This window comes from Sminthopsis crassicaudata, chromosome 2 (assembly GCF_048593235.1).
Source record: "Sminthopsis crassicaudata isolate SCR6 chromosome 2, ASM4859323v1, whole genome shotgun sequence".
In the NCBI taxonomy this organism is placed as follows: domain Eukaryota; kingdom Metazoa; phylum Chordata; class Mammalia; order Dasyuromorphia; family Dasyuridae; genus Sminthopsis; species Sminthopsis crassicaudata.
In genome coordinates, this window is record NC_133618.1 from 508976142 (window position 1) to 508996969 (window position 20828).

The following is a 20828-nucleotide window of genomic DNA, read 5'->3' on the forward strand; positions in this document are numbered from 1 at the left end:
TCCTGGACAAGAAACTAACGACCTTAGGGGTACCGGTGGTGTTTTTATCACTGTTGCTGATCAAAGACAAGGGATTTGGAATAAAAAGGCATATCTGGGAGTGAACAGGCTGCTAAAAATGTGGTGAGTTAGAAACGAAGTTCCCATATATACATCAAAATATTTATCATAATGGGGCAGCTAGGTGGCGCAGTGGATAGAGCCCCAGCCCTGAAGTCAGGAGGACCCGAGTTCAAATCTGGTATCAGCCACTTAACACTTCCTAGCTGTGTGACCCTGGGCAAGTGACTCAACCCCAGCCTCAGCCAAAAAAAAAAAAAAAAATTAGAGTAAAAAAACAATGTGTGTAACAAGAAAGAACTAGAAACAAAGTAAGATGCCTACCACTTGGTAAATAGCTAAAAGATACACATACACACACACATATATATAAGATATGTAAAAGAATTATATTAATGTATTGGAACATTATTGGGCTATAAGAAACACTGACAGGTTTAGAAAAGCACTGGGAAAACTAATATAAACTGATGCAGGATGAAGTAAGCAGAACCAAGAAAATAACATACATAATGACTATAATAATATAAATGGAAAGAACAACCGACACTAAATTGCAAGATTATATGTCAAACTTGGAAAAAGATTAAAAATTGCACCTCCCTCATTTCACTGGAAACATAATGAGGAAGTAAGGGCATTCTTCAGTATAGTCAGACGCCCTTGATGTAAGCTAGCCTTGATAAACTACTGTATTCCTCCCCATCTCTTCCTCCTTCCCCCACCTTTTTAAAAAATTTTATTACAAGGGAATGATTGCCAAGTAAGGGAGGTGAAAAGGGACATATTCAGAAATAGAGATGAAATTTTTAAAAAGAGAGAGCAACATATTTTTAAGATAAGAAAATGGGGTTTGGATTTCTGGGTTATGGCTTAGAGTGAGAATGACCAGCTTTTGCCTAGAGATGAACTGTACCTAACATATACTGGTAAGGACGGATTTTTCCATAGAAAAGAAAAGAGGCTTTAAATTGAAAGAAAGAGAAGAGAAAGCTGCCAAGCTGGGTATCCTAGGCAATTGTTACAATATAGAAATAATACTAGTACATGCACCCAGAAATTTGTAGGAAACAAAATACAGTGTACTGCAATAAAACTCATGGCTTCAGATATTTCCACACAAATGCATAAATTATGGGTAGGAGGCAAAGCAAACTAGAGATCCAAATGAAAGGAAACAAATTTGAGCCCATAGGTATCACTGAGACTTGTTGAGGGGAGACTCCTGAGAGGAATGTAAACCTGAAAATGTAAAACTTATCCAAAAGGAACATAATAAACAGGGGTGGGGGTGTTAGGAGGAAGGGGAGAGAAGCACAGCCAGGAGAGGAGAGGATACTGAATATGACATATAAAGAAAATATAATTATGTGAAGAAACCCAGGCACTAAAGAAGGGAAGAATGGTAAAATTTAGGAAAAGATTAATGGGGAGAGATGGAATTGTAACTTTGACATCTGAGCAATCTATAGATCTATGTAGCAACAGGACAGAAAGAAATAGATGGATCAATTGAGATAGTAATTGTAAAGTGCTTAGCGCACAATGCCGGGGACATAGTAAGCATTTAAGACATTGAGTCTTCCCTCAACAAGTCTCAGTGATACCTATGGGCTCAAAGTTGTTTCCCTTCATTTGGATCTCTAGTTTGCCTTGCCTCCTACCCATAATGTTAGCTATTGTTATTGTTATTGAATGAATGGATAGCGATACTTCTGGACAAACCTTCCCAAAGGAAATTTGGAATCAATAGTTAATTCAAGTGACTTTTTACTTTGGGTCTGTTTTCCAGCTCTTCAGAAGTTGTTTCTTTGTTCTGGGAAGTTTTGAGACTTGTAAATGGACGGAAGACTCTTGAGTTGTGGCTAAATCACCTTCCCATCAGTTAACACACACCGGACCAATTTTGGTTTCTTCATGCTTCTTAACCCTTCCTGACAGCTGAGGCCACGATCCCCATAAACCAATCAAATTCCTGCTTTTGCCTGGCTGTCAGGGAGAAAATGAGGGAAGAAGACATATGGCACAGAGGAAGAGAATGCCCTTTTCATTACTGAGTCACAGTCAAGTGCAAGCTGGGCACACTCTGGGGGCATGGCAGCTGGCATCCGGGGTTCTTTCATTGAGAAAGGGCATTTTACCAAAGATAAATGTTCAATCACTCCCGAGCTGGAGGATCCTGTTTGTATTAAGGATTCCTCACGAAAATACCAATACTCCCATTACTGTGATGTCACAATATGGGAAGGGGCTAGGGAAACATCAAGAGTTCACCAAAATAATTCCTGTTGGTTAGAGAATGTAAAAGAGAAAGGAAGGTTAGCCATCGGGTTGTTTGAGAGCATTCTTAGAGATTTCTTTTCTGGTCTCTTCTCCTTCAAAGTCTTCCTAGCAGCAAATGCCAGGCTCTAAGTACCCTCACCCGCAGGCTTTAATGGGCCCTACTGAAATTGAGAGCTGTTTGTTACTTAGAATTGTGGATAGGGGAGAAGCAGCCAACGAGGGTCATCTCTCTGCCTGACTGTCACTCATACGCCATTTCCTCTTTCACTTTACCCAGGCAGATCAGGGTTCTGTGGGAAGTTAGCCCTCAGAGAACTGAGTCTCTGACCTTTAAGAAGTGGGCTCCCCCTGTCGACTTACAGAGTCCAGCAGCAGCGATGATCAACTCTATTCGCAGTTTTCTAGCGTTTCAGAGTGCCCCCAACAACTATAAATAGCTCATGGTGGATTAGTGGAGTCTTTAGCCTTGAAAGAAATCTCTTCCTTTGGCCTTTGGAACAAGGGGAGGATGTAGAGAGAGAGAACTTGACAGCTGAGCGGGGGTGGCCATTTGGGGGGGGGGGTGTCTGGCAGCCCTGACCCCTGTATCTCTCTCCTTATCAGTGACTGTCTCCCTGTCCTTCTTCCACTCTATATGATTACTTCTCTTTTCTTTTTTTTTTTTTTCCTGAGGACGGACTGTAGGCAACACTGTCAAAGGTTAAAAACACCACATTTGAAGACAGAATTTAAATCTCATCTCTGTCCCTTCTTAGTGTGAGCTTGGAGGACATTTCATTTATCTCACCATTTTTTAAAATCTGTAAAATGAAGGATTTGGATTAAATAATCTCTGGGGTTCCTCTCAGCTATAAATCATTGATTTGAATGAGCTCTGGAAAGTGAGGAGAAGGGAACAGGCTTCTTCACAAAGCCTTTACCCTGGCTCCCTAGCCTGGGTGGCTAAGCCGAGATGGATAGCCCAGAGAGGAAAGGAGTTTGGTAGTGAACACGTGGGTCTTCTGACCAGGTGTTCACTAGGGAACCAATAAGTCAGGGCATCAAGTCAGGGCATTATGTGAGTAGGTATAATGAAGGCTTTTAAGATTACACGTGGCTGTTGTTGAGTGCGCTACCGGTTATTAAGCTATAGATTCAAGAGATCGTGGCCAGAGACCTTTGAAGGCCTCAGAGGAGTTGACACTGCAAAGGTCAGTGGTCAAAGGTGCTCTGTTGGGCCTAGGACAGACTGGTAATAGTAACTGCCAGGAGGGCATGCTACAAATGGAGTCTAGAATGAAGGAACCAAGAACATGTTTTGTCTTTCCTTTTTCCCTTTGAGGATTTTTTCAAAAAGGGCATTGGGAGTTTTTGGAATACAGGCTTAGCAAAATGGCCACTTGGCCCTCTCTTGGACCCCAAATTACCATGCATCCAGCTGCAAGGTGAGAGAAGCTGGAACCAGTAAGCAATGACCAGTTAAGCTCTAGGAACAACAAAAATCCTTTGTATAATCCTAAAGTTCTGACTATGTGACTTTAACTCGTCACCCTCCCATGACAGGCAGGAAGACCAAAGATTTCTATTCCTCTTTCACAAATACTCAAACAAGGAACTACTGAGGCAGAACGGGTTTTCTGAGGTCTCTCTTGGCCTCTGTGAGTCTCTGTCTGTCTTTTACATACATACATACACACACACACACACAAACTTAGCATAGGTACCTACCTGTCTCTCTATACTGAATATCTTTCCCTAATCCCTACTATATAATTCAAATGGTTACATATATACCTACCTGTTTGTATGTTATGTGAGGAGAATGTAAATCCCAAGAGGGTAAAGACTGGTTCTTAGCATAGCGCCTTGCAGAAGAGAGTTGCCTAAGGTATATAGGTTTGTATCAGATAATCCAACCAAAGGGAGCTGATAGAGCATCAGAAAACCAAACTTTTAAGTTCTAAATCTGTTATGGTGATAGTTCGATAACCTGTCTCAATTTACACAATTCTAACTGCGTGAATGGACTATTTGGTAAGAGAAATCAAGGCTTCTCAGAGAGTAAGACAATGGGAACAGAATACCATTTCTTCTCCTGGCAATTTGGATTCTGCTCTCCCACTTCTGAGTGGGCACTCAAGGTTTGGGATTGGCGCCCTTCCCCAGCTCCCTGACTAGAAACACCCTATCCATTCATTTATCGCATGGACGCATGGCAATTTGGGGTCCAAGAGAGAGCCAGTTTAAGCTTTGCTAAGCCTAAATTCCCAATGCCCTTTTTGAAAAAATCCTCAAAGGGAAAAAGGAAAGACAAAACATGTTCTTGGTTCCTTCATTCTAGACCCCTTCTTGTGACTGGCTTTGTGAAAAAGCCTGTTCCCTTCTCCTCACTTTCCAAAGGTCATTCAATCAACGATTTATAGCTGAGAGGAACCCCAGAGATTATTGAATCCAAATCCTTCATTTTACAGATTTTAAAAAATGAGGCTGAGATAAATGAAATGGACCCACACTTAAATTAGGCTGGCTCAGGAAGGGAAGTTTGGAGATCCCTGAGTGTAAGTCACTCAGGATCTTCACCCTGACACCTGAACAACCAAAAAAAAAAAAAAAGTTTTAAAAAATGTTAATTCAATAAAGTAAAACAAATACATGGTTTGGTTCCATGTGCATAAACCCTGGGTGAGAAATTGATTTTTTTTAATTTTCAGCCATTGTTTTGGCTTCCTATAGACATTGCCTGAAAGGACCAAAGGAGATAGGTTGCTTAGTAACTGGGATATCCCTGAAGCATTATTGGTTCCCAGAGGTCTTTTGGGGACAGCTCAAAGCCTTATAAACTAGGTCTTTGGCAGACATTTCCTCTGGTGGCTTTAGGACTGAAAAAAGGAACTTGGCCCTAAAGGGTAGGGGTGGAAATCGTAATTTCTTATAAACCTTGTCCAGTTCATGGATTCGTAGAAATTCAGTGTTACAATGAACTTTTCAAATAGTAGAATTCTCCCAGTAACTAGAGGTTGGTTTTGGATTTCCTTTTCAAAGCTGGTTAAGCCCATGCCTAGGAGACCGTGATTAAGAGAGAAGAGCTTAGAGGCTATTATTACATTCTCCCAAACCCTCAAAGACAAACTGGCAAATATCCATTACTAGGAAAAATCTAGGAATTCCCATTAGGAAAATTCAGAGTTGCCACTGAGGGGCAATGGCCTCAATCTCAACACAATGACTGTTAATAGAGGCCTCAGGCTAAGTGGTCCCAGTCTGGCCAGGGGGGGCGGTGGAGGTGGGCAAGGGATGATTGGCAGACTGAGGAGCAGAGTAGAAAAAACACTGGCTCTTAAGTGGCCTCTGAGGTGCCTCCCAATTCTGGAGCTTTATTTTATGATTTTTTAGAAGATCAAAATAAGATAATCGTGGTCCAGTGATGGGACAAAGATATTTTCTCCCCTACTCCATCCTCTTTAAGGGTAGACTACCTTCATATACTTATTCTTCTTACATTTCCTAAAATCAGCCAGTGAGATGGTACCCCTCTAAAATCTGGCCTATATATTCACCATTTGTTCCTGTTTCCTTTCACTGGGTTACTCCTTCAATAGAGACTGTTTCAGTGGAATATAGATTACGGCAAGAAAGAAAGCAGCAGACCACCAGGGACTTACATCCTTGGCTCAAATTCTCACACTTTTTATTGCTTTCAGCTCCTGCCCTTGCTTTTAGACCAGGACAAACAGTCTTCCGTTTACTCTGAAGCACTACTACATACTTTTCAGACTGTCTAAAATGACAGGAAAAGATAATGAGGAATGTTGGAGAAGATATGGGAAAACTGGTGGAGTTGTGAACTGATCCAACATTCTGGAGAGCAATATGGAAATAAGCCCAAAGGGCTACCAAATTGCGCATAACCTTTGATACAGCCGTGTCTCTACCGCATCTGTATCCCAAAGAGATCATAAAAAAGGCATAAGGAAGGGGCAGCTAGGTGGCACAGTGGATAGAGCACCAGCCCTGGAGTCAGGAAGACCTCAGTTCAAATCTGACACAACACTTGCTAGCTGAGTGACCCTGGGCAAGTGAATGAGAAATTTCTATATTATTAGTAAGTTCATTTCAAATCATTGTAAGGAAGTGGCTTTCCCCATGTGAACCCAATCTCCATTTGGCCTCCTTTCTCCATATGAACCTAATTCCCACGTAAACCATGTGAACCTAATCGAGGTAGGACGTGACTTCTCCTATGAGAACCTGACCATTCCTTAACCCATAACAACATACCATTTTTAACCTATAAGATGGGAACGTACCACCTGTGTTTTAGCTCCAAATAAGTGATTCCAGGAACTCGCCACTCCTTGGAATAGTTGCTGATGATAAGGACCGGCCCCCTTGTCAAAACAACACTTGACTATAACCATCTGGAGCCCTTGTTGGTACTTACTATCTTATATGATGTCTTTACTTGGCTCAAAGCCTTCTTTGTCTCGATCCCTATAAAACATGGGTAATACATTCTCTATTCGGAGTTTCACCCATGAAGATGGTAGTATATGGCAGTTGGAGCCCTGCCTTCTCCCACATTCTTACTATCTGTCTGGGACCATCTTTTCCCATTCGGAACCTAGAGGCTGTTGAAATTGAGACTTCCCAGCCGGTTGATCTAGTGTTGGTGCTCTTCCAAACTGGTGATGTATTCTCTTCCCTTCTCTGCTATCTTAATCATAATTCTCATTATTCTTTGTCTTTTATTTGTGTATTTGTTGTTATTGTAAGCAATCTATTCCATGTATTGTATAATTAAATCTTACTTTTATAATTGATTGTGTTCAAGAGCGTCATTTATAGGAGTGAATCCAAACTTTACTCTAAAATCACATAACAGCAAGTCACTTAACCCCAATTGCCTCAGGGGGGGAAATTTTAATTTAAAAAGGGAAAAAGACCCATGTGTGTAGCAGTCCTTTTTGTAGTGGCCAGAAACTGGAAACTGAGTGGATGCCCATCAGTTGGAGAATGGCTGAATAAGTTGTGGTGTATGAATGTTATGGAATATTATCGCTCTGTAAGAAATGACCAGAAAGGCCTGTAAAGACTTATATGAACTGATGCTGAGTGAAATGAGCAGGACCAGGAGATCACTGTACATGGCAACAAGAAGAATATGCAATGATCGATTCTGGTGGACGTGGCTCTTTTCAACAATGAGGTGATTCAGGCTAATTCCAATAGACTTTGATGGATCTCTATCCAGAAAGAGGACTATGGGAAATGAGTATGGATCACCACATAGTATTTTTACTTTTTTGGTTGTTGTTTGCTTGCTTTTTGTTTTCTTTCTCATTTTTTCCCTTTTTTGATCTGATTTTTCTTGTGCATCATGATAATTGTAGAAATATGTATAGAACTGTACGTGTTTAACCTATATTGGATTACTTGTTGCCTAGGGAAAGAGGTGGGGGGAAGGGAGAGAGAAAAAATTTGGAACACAAGGTTTTGCAAGGGTGAATGTTGAAAACTAACTATCTTGGCATATATTTTGAAAATAAAAATTGTTATTAAAAAAGAAAAAAGAAAAGGAATTGTTTTTTATTTTTGTACTCTAGTGCTTAGCACAATTGCCTGGTACACAGTAGGTGCTTAATAAATGCTAGCTAACTGACTAACTTTTCCCAGGAAGATCAAAAGCCTCTGAGAAATTGGCCTTCTACATAATAAATGATGGATTCTCAGCCAGTGGGTCTCCTTCTGGTTTGGATAGTTTAGCAGCAGCGGGGAATGGAATACAAATGCTCATTTCCCTTTGGTTTCTGGAGCAGATGAAGTAATGCTGGAAGACTTGACATCTGAGTGTGGCTAACTTGAGTAGACCTCTGGTTCCCTGACCTTGTCTCTATAACCCTGTGTCAGTCTCTCTGTCCCCACACATCCCCTTCCTTTATGGCTTAATTTTCTTTTTTTCCTTTAGCCATAGCTAGGAAGCTATGATTAATAAGGACAGAAACTACTCTGCCATACTAGCCACAGGAAGCAAGAAGAGCTTGCCACTTCCTGTCTTCCTGGCCTTGGGTCCTGTAGTGAGTGCCTCCAATGATCAACCCAGAGTGATCTGGGGGGGGGGAGTTGGTGTATGGCAGAAAGAGTGCCTGGGATTCAGGATCAGATCTAAACTTTACTACCTGCATGACTAAAATCCAGTCATTTCCCTTCTCTCAATCTAAGATTTCTAACCCATAAAATATAGGGTTTGAACTAAGTGACTTGTAGGGCTCCTTCTAAGCTCCACATCTGATTCCAGGACCCAGACCTCCCATAGTTTGCCCATAGCCGTTGCCAGGGCTAAATATATCACCTTCTTTTCTCTAGGCCCACTGTGGTAAAACCAGCAGCTGCTGTGGTCTCCACGAAGCCTTCCTGACTGATCTCTTCAGGGGGAGGGAGGGCTAGGATCTGCCCACCCAGGTCTCCGGGGTTTCAATAAGGGACGAAGGAGGAGAGATAGGAGAGGGTGTGAAGCAATAAATGCCATTCAAAAGTGGAAAAATTATCCCAGCCAAGGAAAACAAGATGTGGAAAAGTAATTCCTCGTGCTTCTGTCCTCTCCTTCTCCACAGAGAACCAGAACATAGGAAAAAACTTGGGAAAGTGCTCCTTTTTTTCTTCATTGAGAAGTTGGAAGTATGTTTGTGGGATATTGCATATATTGTCAGATATAGTACTTCTGCCAAGCCTCTGCCAGTCAGTCACTGTTATCACATCGTCCCAGCAGAACCCCTAAAAGAACTAAATCTCAGTGCTTATGACCACTTAAGCAGGGATTGATACTCAGGAAAAACTTTTATATCTGGATCTACCAGTGTCTCTCCTCTGCTTCTTTCTTTCCTCTCCCTCTCCCAATCCATTCTTTCACCCCAATGGTGCAGAATTCAATGTAGCACCCAAGCATTTTAGCCCATTGTAGCTCAGAACTGAAGTACAAGAAATTCCAGTTGTACCAACCACCCATGCCCACTGATGATTTGTTTCTTAAATAATACCGGTAGGAAGGAACTTTCTCTAGTACCTGCAGAGGCCCTGAAGGTTGTGTGACAGACAATTTACCTTCTTACCAATCCTGATTTTGTGACTGTGCCCTTCAGAAGAAGGCTGACCTTTTCTCCTTGGACTCTGATGATTGAATCTGTCCTTTCAATATATAATTAATACATTCAATGAATGTTATAAATATGACAAATATTAGTACAATAAAATAAATATGTAAAAATAATACAAATATGTAGAACACATTTTATAAAATTATAAATAATAGAACTAAAGTCTATAAATTAACAATTAACAATGAAATAAATAATAACTAATATAATTTCAACATAATGAGTAACATAATGACTGGGAAAGGGGTACTTGCCAGGGCCTCAAAGCTTAACATTTTGCCCTGCAGCTAAGTGACTAGTTCCAGCTCCATCAGTGCAACAGCCATAATCTTGGCCATCCAACCATGGCATTCTAGGCTTATGGAAAAGTCAAACCCAAGTGCCCTAGATGACCTGAAAGGAAAGGGCACTAACTCCTGTCTGCTCACATCCCTGGTGATCCACCCCTAAATTTATCAGGTGGTGAGATGTTGTTACCCCCACTCTCCCAGCCTCCCTCATATCTACATCCATAAATTCTACCGAGCATGAAGGTGAGGGGAGTATGCCCCCAGCCACTGACCATCCTGACCCTGGGTCCTGCTCTTGTGCTGGGGCCTTCAGAAGGGCAGGAGATCTCACTCCTGCTACGTGTGTGTACTCAGGCAGCCCCCTAAGTGAGCCGGGGCTCGCTGTCTCTCCCTTCCACAGACTGGCCCTTCAGCGGTCCCCAGCCTGGCAGGAAGCCCGAGCAGTCAGACCTCAGTTCTACTCCCAGTGCCCCTGCTCAAGTTGGGAATCCCTCCCCCAAACTCTTCGGGGTGGGGTGGAGTTAACCACTTCCTGCTCTGCCAACTTAAGTCCTGCTTTTGTGATTACACCCTCAGAGACAAAGCTGGACTCCATTTCTGACACCCAGGCCCCCTCTTTGCTCCCTCACTTAACCCCTGGGCCCTTCAGTCTGGCACCCAGCTTCCTGCTAATCTGTTATCTCCCCCACTGACACGACCACTGCTGCCCAGTTAGAGCCTCACCCCCAGGCCTGCTGGCCTGCTTTGCCATCTTATCCTCACAGGCCACTAAACGGCAACGTGGGAAACATTATCGATCTGGTAAGGACAGGTGCTAGCACCTGCCTGTGGACCAATTACTTCCATAGGGTTTGGGGGGTATGGGGAAGAGGGATAAATCAACAATTTCCTATGCTTGTTTTTTTATGCCCTGCTTCTATCTCTTTGAAGGGAAGTCAAGACTCTACTTTATAACTTACATACCTCTTAGAAGCCCCCCAGAAGCCCCTAAATTAACATCTCAGGAGATCAATCCAGTTTCCATCTGGCTGCACATCAGGCTGGCATATCACTGGCAACTATCAACTGTTCTATTGGCTGCTGAAGGGTACAAACAATCCTGCAGAAAGGCAGAAATATACTGTAAACCAACCTTCCTGATCATCTGCCTGCCAATTTATGATTTAATAAAAATTATTATTGAATAGCTTCTCTTTTTCCTAATTCCCTGGAGAAGGATGTTGGGGGAAGAGGGAGGGAGGGAGGAAGAGAGAGAAAGAGAGAGGGAGAGAAAGAGAGGAAGAGGGGGAGAGAGAGACAGAGAGAGAGAGAGAGAGAGAGAGAGACAGAGAGAGACAGAGAGAGACAGAGACAGAGAGAGACAGAGAGAGACAGAGTGAAACAGAAAAAGAGACAGAGACATAGCCATTTGTTCATTTCCTGTCTTTTCCTTCCAGACTTTTTAGTTCAGTCTGGGCTGTACCTGGACCATTATTCAGTCACTGGACTCTGAAATTTAATCTCCATTATCTTCAACCTGCAGCTCCACCACTCTTTCTGTTTACTGTTTAATTACCTACCAACAATCACCACCTAACCCTGACCATCAAAGATCATTCATGCCCTCTCCACTTTGGGGCTAAAAAGAAGTGCCGTTTTCTTAGTCTCTTTACCAGCTTTTACACACTTGTTCCACCCACTCTATTAAACTAAACTACTATCTGAGTTACTCTTCCACTGAAATCAGTGACCACCCTCTCCCGCTGGCATAACTACAAATTCAGGGCAATAACACAAGCAAATAGTTTAGGGGACAAGTGGCTGAGAGGAGGAGGACTTGTGCTAGAGGCAGACATATACTAGGGCTGACTCGTTTTTAGGACATATCCTTTAACCTAAGGAAGCCTAAGCTGTCAGTCTTTCTGCTCAAAAAAGCCCTAACCAGAAGCGTCACAGTTAATGTACAAAGACCACTGTCTATAGGGAGAAGGAAAAAAGTCCTTTTCTGAATCTCAATTTGCTTCCTCCCCTTTGGCTTCTTGCCAAGGAAGAGAGAACCTCGATGGCCCATGAGCAGAGAGCCTGGCAGAGAGCATGCTTGGTATGTCATCTGGGACCTTCATGATGATCTAGATGCACTTAGTCGTATAAATCTGTAAGGTCTTGCTTTAATGATGAATTCCTGCAGGGGACATGGGAGCAGGGGAGGATTCTGGGTCATGGTTGTCCAGGAATCTAAAGAGTAAGGCTCTGGGCTCCTTTAGAAATGACTGTGTGTTTCACCGCCCTTCTGTGTTCTTTTCCACCTCTAAAACTGAAAGTGTCTCACCTTCTGGTCTTGGTCAGACCCCCACATGGGTGACTTGGGGTCCCAGATTATAGACTTATGTCAGCTTTTCTCTTAGTGTTTCCGAAGGAGAAACAAGGGCAATCTGAGATGGGAAGAATGGCTTCTGGGCATTTCTCCAGATCTCTCTGAGCACTCACTCTCTTGTTTGCTTGAAATATCCCCCCTGCTTTCTAGATGGCTTGGGCTAGAGCTTGAATGAACTGGACCTAAGGGCCTGTGTGAGGACATGCTTGTTAGCCACATGTCTCAGGATTGCTCAGCCACACGGTGCAGTAAATGGGTTCCCCCCACTGGCTCATTTCCTGATGATCTGAGACTCATGGCTGAGCTTCAGCTACAGCTACTCTTCTCAGCGGTCCTCCACAGGCTTGCCAAGTGTTTGGGAAGGGATCTAAGTTACAAGAGAGCTCTTCCTACTAGGGAGGGGGCTTGGGAAGTCAAGAAAATTCCATTCATTCAACTGTTCCCGTGGCTTCTCCCCCACAACGCTTGGCCATTCATTACCCCACCAGAAAATCACCTCGGTGTGTCTGCATTCATAGCTTGTGTTTTGTTTGGAGTATTCAGATTAATTATTTAATCAGAAAATTATCATTCCCTGGCCTCCCCCAATGGGATCTGAAAATACTTGCTGTGTGCTTTTATAAGCTAACTTAAGGGCTAGATTTTCCCCCTATCTTTCCACCGAAATAACAGTTCCTAATCTCATAATGGAAAACTAATTTTATATTCGGGACAAAAATTGGCCTCATTAGGTAGCATTTTGGAGATGTACCAGTTTGTTCTATAAAACAAAAGATGACATTCGATACCCTGGAAAGGAAATACAAGTATAATTTCAATCACTCAACAAGCATTTATGAAGCACCTACTGTGCTCCAGGCGCTACATTAAATACTAGAGATACAAAAATACAACTATCCCTGCCCTGGAGGAGTTTACATTCTATAAAATTAAGGGATTTACCATGAAGTAGGGAGACTTGCTCACAGACACAGCTCTAGCACTGCATGGTGACAAATACAGTATTTCAAAGCGATAGAAAATAAAGGGCAAAGCCGTATGAGGTTAGGGATGACTCGGGGAGCCTAGTAATGAACGGCGTTCAGGCTGAGACTGCCATTTAGAGCTTTCCTGTCAAAGGCACCAGAGCGCTTTGCCATTTTCTCTTCCAGTTGGGTTTACAGATGTGTTTGAGTAGCTGGTAGGTGTCTAAGGCTGTTTTTGAACTCGGGTCTTTCTACCAGAGGAAACAGTCTGATGCTCTATTTATTGTGCCACCTCGCTCCCCCGAGAGAGAGATAGGAAGATACATGCAAACATAGGTGAGTATGCACGTAATCGGAGAAACCTGGAAAAATCGAAATACAGACACACCTCATGCCCATGCGTGTGGATGCATACAAGCACATAAATCCAGATTTGTCTGGATTTTGTAAAAATACTATTTTTATAGCATTTCTTTTCCCTTGTCAAACTACCGTGACTGTCGCACACAATTGTATCCTGAGTAGGACAGATGTTACCCTTGTTTTATAAAGCAACAAAAACCTCAGAAAATTAAGTGCCCAGGTCATATCACAGGGAACCGGAAGTCTAAATAACCTGGGTCTCTGGCTCGAGTTCAGCTTTTCTCAGGGTCCGGCAGTGCTTTTTGCTCGCCTCTCTCTTCTGGTCAGAACATCTCCCTTCAGCTGACCTCATTCTCATCTTGTGCGCTAAGCTGACCGGGAACGGGCTTCCAGTTGGGCCGCGCCGATATTCCAGACTGCACCTCTCCCTGGAGGGCCAGTTTTCTAAGACAGAGCTTCTTACCGGGGGGCGGGTCACAAAAAGTGTGGCAAGAGTACAAAGTTTCTGAGACCGTGCTGAATGCGGTGTTTCTGGCGGCGCTTGCCCGTGGCATCCTGCGGCTTGGCTGCAGCCTTGGTTCTGAACACACCACACGCGCACTTTGCACTCGCGAGCCCAAGCGCTGCCAGAAACACTCAGACTCGGGAGGGCTTACCGCAGCCTCTGTTCATAAGTGGGACCCCCAGCTGTGAGTCGGTGGTCCTCTCCGGAAAAAGGAACATGTCATCTTTCCATAATTACCCTAAGTCCTACGTTCCCCTAACTCCCGTTTTTATTGCTGGCGGGACCGTCTCCACAGTGACCCATAGTCGCAATCGGGAGTCAGTCCTCGGACCCCGAGAAACTTGGGTGTCACAGGATCATTTAGGAAGAGGGTTGTAACCTTCTTTCATATCTCAGATCCCATTGGCAGCCTGGTGAAACACACATACAATATATGCATCCTATGAGATAAAATTCACGGGAGTACAAAGGAAACTACTGTGTTGAAATATAGTCATTAAACTACTTTTTAAAGCAAGTTCAAAGACCCAGGTTGAGAATGGCAGATCATTTTCACAGAAGGGAAACAGGCCCACAAAGTGGGGGCGTCGTGCCTGTCGTCTTCCAGTGGTGAACGGCAGGGTTGGGAGGGTGCCTCCCTCGCCCACTGCGTCAGAGGGTGCAGCCGGCCACAGCCGTGGGGTCCCTTGTCGGCACCAGTGGGCCCCAGCGGCAGAACCGGGTCTCGAGGCGGCTACAAGTGGATCTCGCACATGACTTAGAAAACAACCGACATCATCTACCCTGTGTTTTTATTCTGCTAAACATTTCAGAATTATACTTTAAATTATATATCATTTTATCACATTTTAATAATATATGAACGATATCTGGTTCAGAACCCAGAACTTGAGGCCTCCGAAGCTAGATGACTCAAGTCCCTCCCAGCTGTAAACTTTTAAGTTGTCTTAGACTTTAGGCATCTTTAGACTTTTTGCACTAGCTGACGGATTCTCCGACAGGGCCTGAGCTCTGTCTGTGACCCTGGGGACCCTCCCCCGCTCTGTCCTGGCCAGTCAACCACCACGGCCACCTCTTTTGGCCCAATTCTGACCCATGGCTGGGTAATCTTAAAATTAACTTTCCGTGGGTTTTTTTTTAACTAAAGAAGCTGCGGTTGGGGGTTGGGAGGAATGACAGGGGCTTTGTGTGCCCGCAGGACGCGTGAGGCGGACCGGTGTGTGCGGACATCTCGCCGTGACCGCTGGGGGAGGGAGAGCTGGTGATGGGCGCGCGCGCGAGCACACACACACACACACACACACACACACACACACACACACACACACACACGAGTGCACCTCGGACAGCTGTTTCCCAGTCACCCGCGGACCGGCCCTGTTCCGTTCTACACTTTCTATCTGCCTCGGTAACGCCGCGGGGGCGCCCCCCTCCACCTGGCGGGCCCACCACAGCGGCCCGGGGGGGAGGAGGCCCTCACAAGCCCGGGGAGTCCGGTGGGCTGCGGGACTGTGGGGCCCTGTGGCTGCCCTGACCGGCTGGTCCGGAACACTTGTCTCTCCCCCGAACGTTCCCAGGGACCCCAGAGCCCGCGGCCGTCAAAAGCCCTCCAGCCTGCTCTGGGAGCCCGGTCCCGCGCCCCGGGGAGACAGAGCCACCTGCCCCGGCCGGAGGTGAGGGCTGCCTGGAGCCGGGCCTTGGATAGCGGGCCTCGGGGCCGAGCCGCAGGGCGGGGGTCCTAGGCCGCTCCAGCAGTGACGACCCCGACTCAACCCGCCACCGCCCTCTCGCGCCCCCATGCTCCAGCGCAGACGGAAGGCGGGGGACGCTCTGCCTCGGCCGCCCGGAGGGTTTCCCCAGGCAGGTGTAGGAGCGAGAGCAGCGGGGTGAAGTCCGGGGGACACTGCCCCCAGCTCATCCACGACCCCCGCCGGGGGGGCTCCTCCGCACTGGACTCGGAGTGGGCGCGCCGGCCCCCCGCGGGAGCTGGCTGAGGGGAGCCCGTGGTGGTCCCCAGGCAGACCCGCCCGGCACAAGCGCGGAGGCTCAGGCCGCCCCAGCCAGGCTGGGCTTTGTCTCCCGCCCCCCGGATCCCGAGCCTCTCTTCCGAGGGGGAAAGTGGGGGCACGGCACTGGGGGGGGGGGCACGGCGGGGGGCGGCCGGGAGCGCGGGCTGGATCGGGCGCCGCCGAGCCTCGCCGGTGAGGGGAAAGTTGGGCGGCCGGGGCTGGAGGAGGGGCGCCCGGGGTCCTGGCCCAGCTGCGGTGGGCCTGAGTGCTCGTGGGTGGGGGGGCGGGGAAGCAGGCGGGCGGCGGGGAGCGGGCTTCTTACCTGGAATAGAGCCTCTTGGTGGCCGAATTCTGGACCTCATCACTGGTCAGGCAAGCCATGGATCACCGAGAAGAGCCGGTCCCTCCGGGGCTCGGGCTCCCGAGCGGCGGCGGCGGCATGAAAAGGCGGCCGGGTCCCGGAGGCAATCCGGGGGGAAGCGCCGGGGCTGCTCCCGGGCAGCTCCCGCGGCCGGCAGACAGCGAGAGAGCGGCGGCAGCAGCGGCTAGGAAGTGATGTATAGGCGAATAAAGTGTGGGGCGGGCCCCTCCCTCGCCCTCCCGCCCCCCGCCCCCCGCCCGTGATGTCACTCTCTGCACTGGGGAAGGGGGACGGAGCCGGCTGCGCTCCTCGCTGACCCGCCTTGGCCGCCCCGAAGCTCCGCTCCGTGTGGGCCGCTCTGGGGCGCTTCCACCGCCGGACCCCCGGAGGGCCCGTGGGCACTGTTCTCCCGGGGGCGGAGGGCGAGGGGACGGAGGGAGGGATTCCTCGGAACCTTTTCTGAGCAGAGACTAAAACGGAAACCACTTCTGGGGGACCGAGAACTTGGCAGGGGCTGTGAAAAGAAGCGAGTTGTGGGGGTCTGCCCCAGACGTGGCCATAGCAATGATCCCTATTTGTACAGCCTGGGAGAGAGGGCAAGTGTGTTCTATCCTCCCGTTACAGATGAGGAAACTAAGTCTCGGGGGGCGGGAGCAATCTGCCCTCGGTCACAGACACCGAAGCCGGGCACGGACTCCCCCGAGAGCGAGGCCCCTTCCATTGTATCCGAGCATCACGGGCCCCCTCGCTTCCAGGACTCCCTCCTGCTGGCTCCCCTCCGCCCAGTGGGAAGGGAATTCTAACGGCATCGACCTGGAACGTTAAACGGAGAAGTCCCCGTTAGCTGGGCAGTAAAAGATGCACAAGCACGCCCCGGGGAGAATGACTTTTTGGTTTCCTAGCCAAGCCGTGGATGACATTACCCGGAGCGCCCCTGGGGGGTGACACACAGTGGAGGAGTGCGGAACCTAGCCCACCCCTAGCTAGACCGCAGCGCCGGAGTCAGCGTTCCCACTGATCTTTCAGGGGCCAGAGTTCTAGAGGCAGCACATTTTTAAATCTCAGCCTAAATTCTTCTGGCCCTCAAAATATCTTCTCCCTCTTCGGATACTCACGTCCACCCTCCTCAGGAAGCCAGTGCATACTTAGGAAGAATCCATCTGATTTGAAAAGCAGCCACAAATACTTGTAATTAGGAAGGCAAAATGGGGGGGGGGGGGAGGGGGCTCACAGGCAGGCAAGATCGAACCAAACCAGCTCTTGGATCGTCTGCATTACTGCTGCCCTACACATTCTAAGCCTTGGCCACGGTCACACGTAGCCGCACCCTTGCACGATCCCAGATTTGATAGAAAAACTGGGCTTCAGCCGCTGAGACAGAATGGAAAAAAATCAGAGGACATCTCAGGCCTGAGTAGATTTGTTTTTCCTGCAGAGGAAATTAGGTAGGAGAATGAGAACCAGCTGTGCTCACTGGCTGCTCCGCGTTCCCACTTTCATTACACCCTCCACACAGAATCCTCACAACCACCAGCGCCAGAGAAGGCCCTGCTCCCAAGGGCCAGGGCTGCTGGCCGGCGATGAGGGCTGGGCCGTCAGGATCCAGAGAGGAGCCAAGGCAGGGGGATGAGGAGAAGGGAGGCCGCCCCTTGCCCAGCCAGCTGCATTCCACAACTCCTTCAGCCCAGGGAGCAGACTCGGAGATCATTTTCAGTTTCCCAGCCACAAGGTCTGTGCAACGTCTTGGGTCGCAATGCCTCAGACGGGAAGCAGAAAGCAGCAGCGATCCAGTGGTGTGACTTTCAAGTTGGCCTTCAAGCAAAATTTGACAAAATTCTATTCTCAACAATTCCTTGAACCCCGTACCCCACAAGCGGAGGTGGTATCTGGAGTCCAACACCACAAGGACAGCCACTGAGGTGGGGGAAGCCTCTGTACAATTGGCAGGGCTCCATCAGGCCACAGGGCACAATACCTCTGTTGACTCCTACCCCTTTTTCTACCCAGGGGCAGAACCTTGTCTCTCTTCCTGCACATGTCAGAGGGCCTGTGTATAAATGCCAAATCGCCCTGTTTAGGCAGGAATATCAGGGACTGGTAGCGATACCTGGTTTTTTTTCTTAGCATGTAGTGCTATAAGAAGAAAAGGTTATTTATGCAAAATTTTTGTAAGTGAAGTACTATATTAATCCAAAGTATTCTTCCTAACAACTAAATATGGCTTTGGCTCGTACAAGAAAATTTCTTGCTGAAAGCCAGACATTCTTACCAGGCTGGCAAACAACGTGTAAAGCTAGTGCGGCAAGGCTGTCTTTACATCCAAAAGAGCAAATCATTGAGAGGCAGAGGTGTAACTAGAGTGAAGGACTGTCCTTTGGTCCTAGGGCACAAAATTTTAGCAGACACTATAGCACTTATACTTCCTCAGAACCAAAGAAACCACAGATCCCAGGAATGACCAAGAATAATTGGGAAAGTCTGCCCTAGTGAAACAGGGAAGCACTATCAGCTGCTTCCACACAGTTTGAGATCTGTCTTTCCTCCCACTACCTCTGCCTTAACAAGTTGTTGAGGGTATGTTTTATGAAGCTTACCCAGGGTAGGAACCCCAGCTTTGTTGGGAGAGTATCAATCAGCAAACATTCATTAAATGCCCATGAGTCGGGCTCTGACAGTGCTAAGCATATGATAACAGAAATAAAAAACATTCTCTTGACGCTCATATAGTATATGTTATAATATGTCATAGAAGACATGTTATATAATATTATATATGTGTATATATGTAAGCATGTATAAAATAAATCCAAGGTATTTTGTCAAAAGACAAAGTTACTTCTGAGGAATCAGTGAAGGCCTTGTTTAGGAGGTGGTGTGTGAGCTGAGTTTTGAAGGAAACTAGGGAGTCTTAAGAAGCAGAGGTGAGAAAGCACTTTCCTGTCAAGGAGATGGGAAATAAAGTGTTTTGCGTGAAGAATAAAACGAAGAATTTGGCTGGATTAAAGAGTGAATAGAGGGGATAACAAACTGAAAAAATAGGTTGGACAAGGTTGGGAAGGATTTTTAGTGTCACATGGAGGAGTGTGTATATAATCCTAGAAGTTCTAGAGAATCAATGGATTTATTGAGCACAGTATCACATGGTCATGAATGAGATGAGGTGAGATCTTTCAAGACAGTTGTGAAAATCGAGTAAGGCTTCATCTACTTCAGAGTTTGAGTAGGCCTGAAGGACTCTAAACATGGAGTCAAGGCCATGATATCATCTCCCTATTTCAGCCAAATATGGGCAACTATGTACTTATTGGTCAAGTTCAATTTCATGGGCAGATCTCGAGTTTAGAATGTAAGACTCTCAGCCAATGAGGATGAGGGTCAGTGGTGGGAGGGGGTGTTTTGCATTAGGGATTAAAGGGGCTGTCCTGCCCACAGGAGGCGCTTCCTCTCTTCGATTGTCTGCTCGAAGGGTGGGACGCCCTTCTCTTGAAAATGTACAATAAACTTTGCTTTTCTCTAGAGATCTCTCCAGCTTTTTTAATTAAATGGTGACCCCTCACCATTTCCATACCACACAGTCAGATGTGCATTTTTGGAAAATAAGTTGCAACATGTAGACAGTGGATTCAAGAGGGAAGGCTCTTTAAGAGACTCGATAGTCCAAATTAGAAGTGATCTGGGACTGAATTAGGATGTTAACTATGCAATTAGAGATTAAGGGATGAGTATGAGTTATTTTAAAAATAGAATAAGCCAGTCATGGCAACTGACTGGATTTGTGCAATGGGAAAGAGGGAAGAAAATTCAAGGATTTCTTTGAACTCAAATATCTATTGCTTGGTTAGTCGTGATGTCTACAAAAATATATGTAATGGGTATGTGTGGGGATTCCTCACGTGAAAGAGGCATGATGATTTTAAAAATTACAGAATTAGAAGAGATAACTGAGGAGTTGTAATCTGCCAAAGGGGATGAGAGGGAATGGGATCAAGGTAAGTGAACATGTCTTGGGGTAGAGAAAGACTTCCATTTCATCAGAAACTCCAGTAAAAGAGGAGAGAACAGTGCATGATGTCAAAGGGTTCTGAGATGTAGAAAAGGAGAAAAGAAGAAATTTATGGCAACTAACATCTATTTTCTCAGTAACATATGAAGTAAGATTGTCTGCTGAGAAAGGAATGGAAGGCCGTGATGTGGAAAGCTTGAAAAGAAAGCAGTCAACAAGTTTCAGAAAAAAGGTTTGAATTATGCCACGGGGAAGATGAGAGAAAAAGCAATTAAGGAGGAATGAAAGAATTGCTTTTGAGAATTAGATTATTAAACTGACCAGCTCAGGTAATCAAAGCCCAGTGATAATGAGACCTAGATGGTAGAATTGCTTTTTACTGACTGATTTAATTTGCACAGAAGGAAAACTTTTGTTATCTCACCACAAACTACATTCATGGCCTTAGGCCAATCCCCAAAATCTGTCCTTGGAAGGACCTTGAGAGAGACTGTAGATACCGTAGC

The 20828-nt window shown here is 46.2% G+C and overlaps 1 protein-coding gene across 1 annotated transcript in view; it reads right to left on the reverse strand.

Moving 5' to 3' along the window:
* The window catches only part of GPSM1 (G protein signaling modulator 1), a 131978-nt gene extending 115174 nt beyond the window's left edge, over nucleotides 1-16804 (reverse strand). The window contains exon 1 of the mRNA XM_074294103.1: nucleotides 16281-16804. Within this exon, the coding sequence (XP_074150204.1) occupies nucleotides 16281-16339 (59 nt within the window). The 5' untranslated portion in view covers nucleotides 16340-16804. The remainder of the gene's footprint in view (nucleotides 1-16280) is intronic.
* Nucleotides 16805-20828: the final 4024 nt, after the last annotated feature.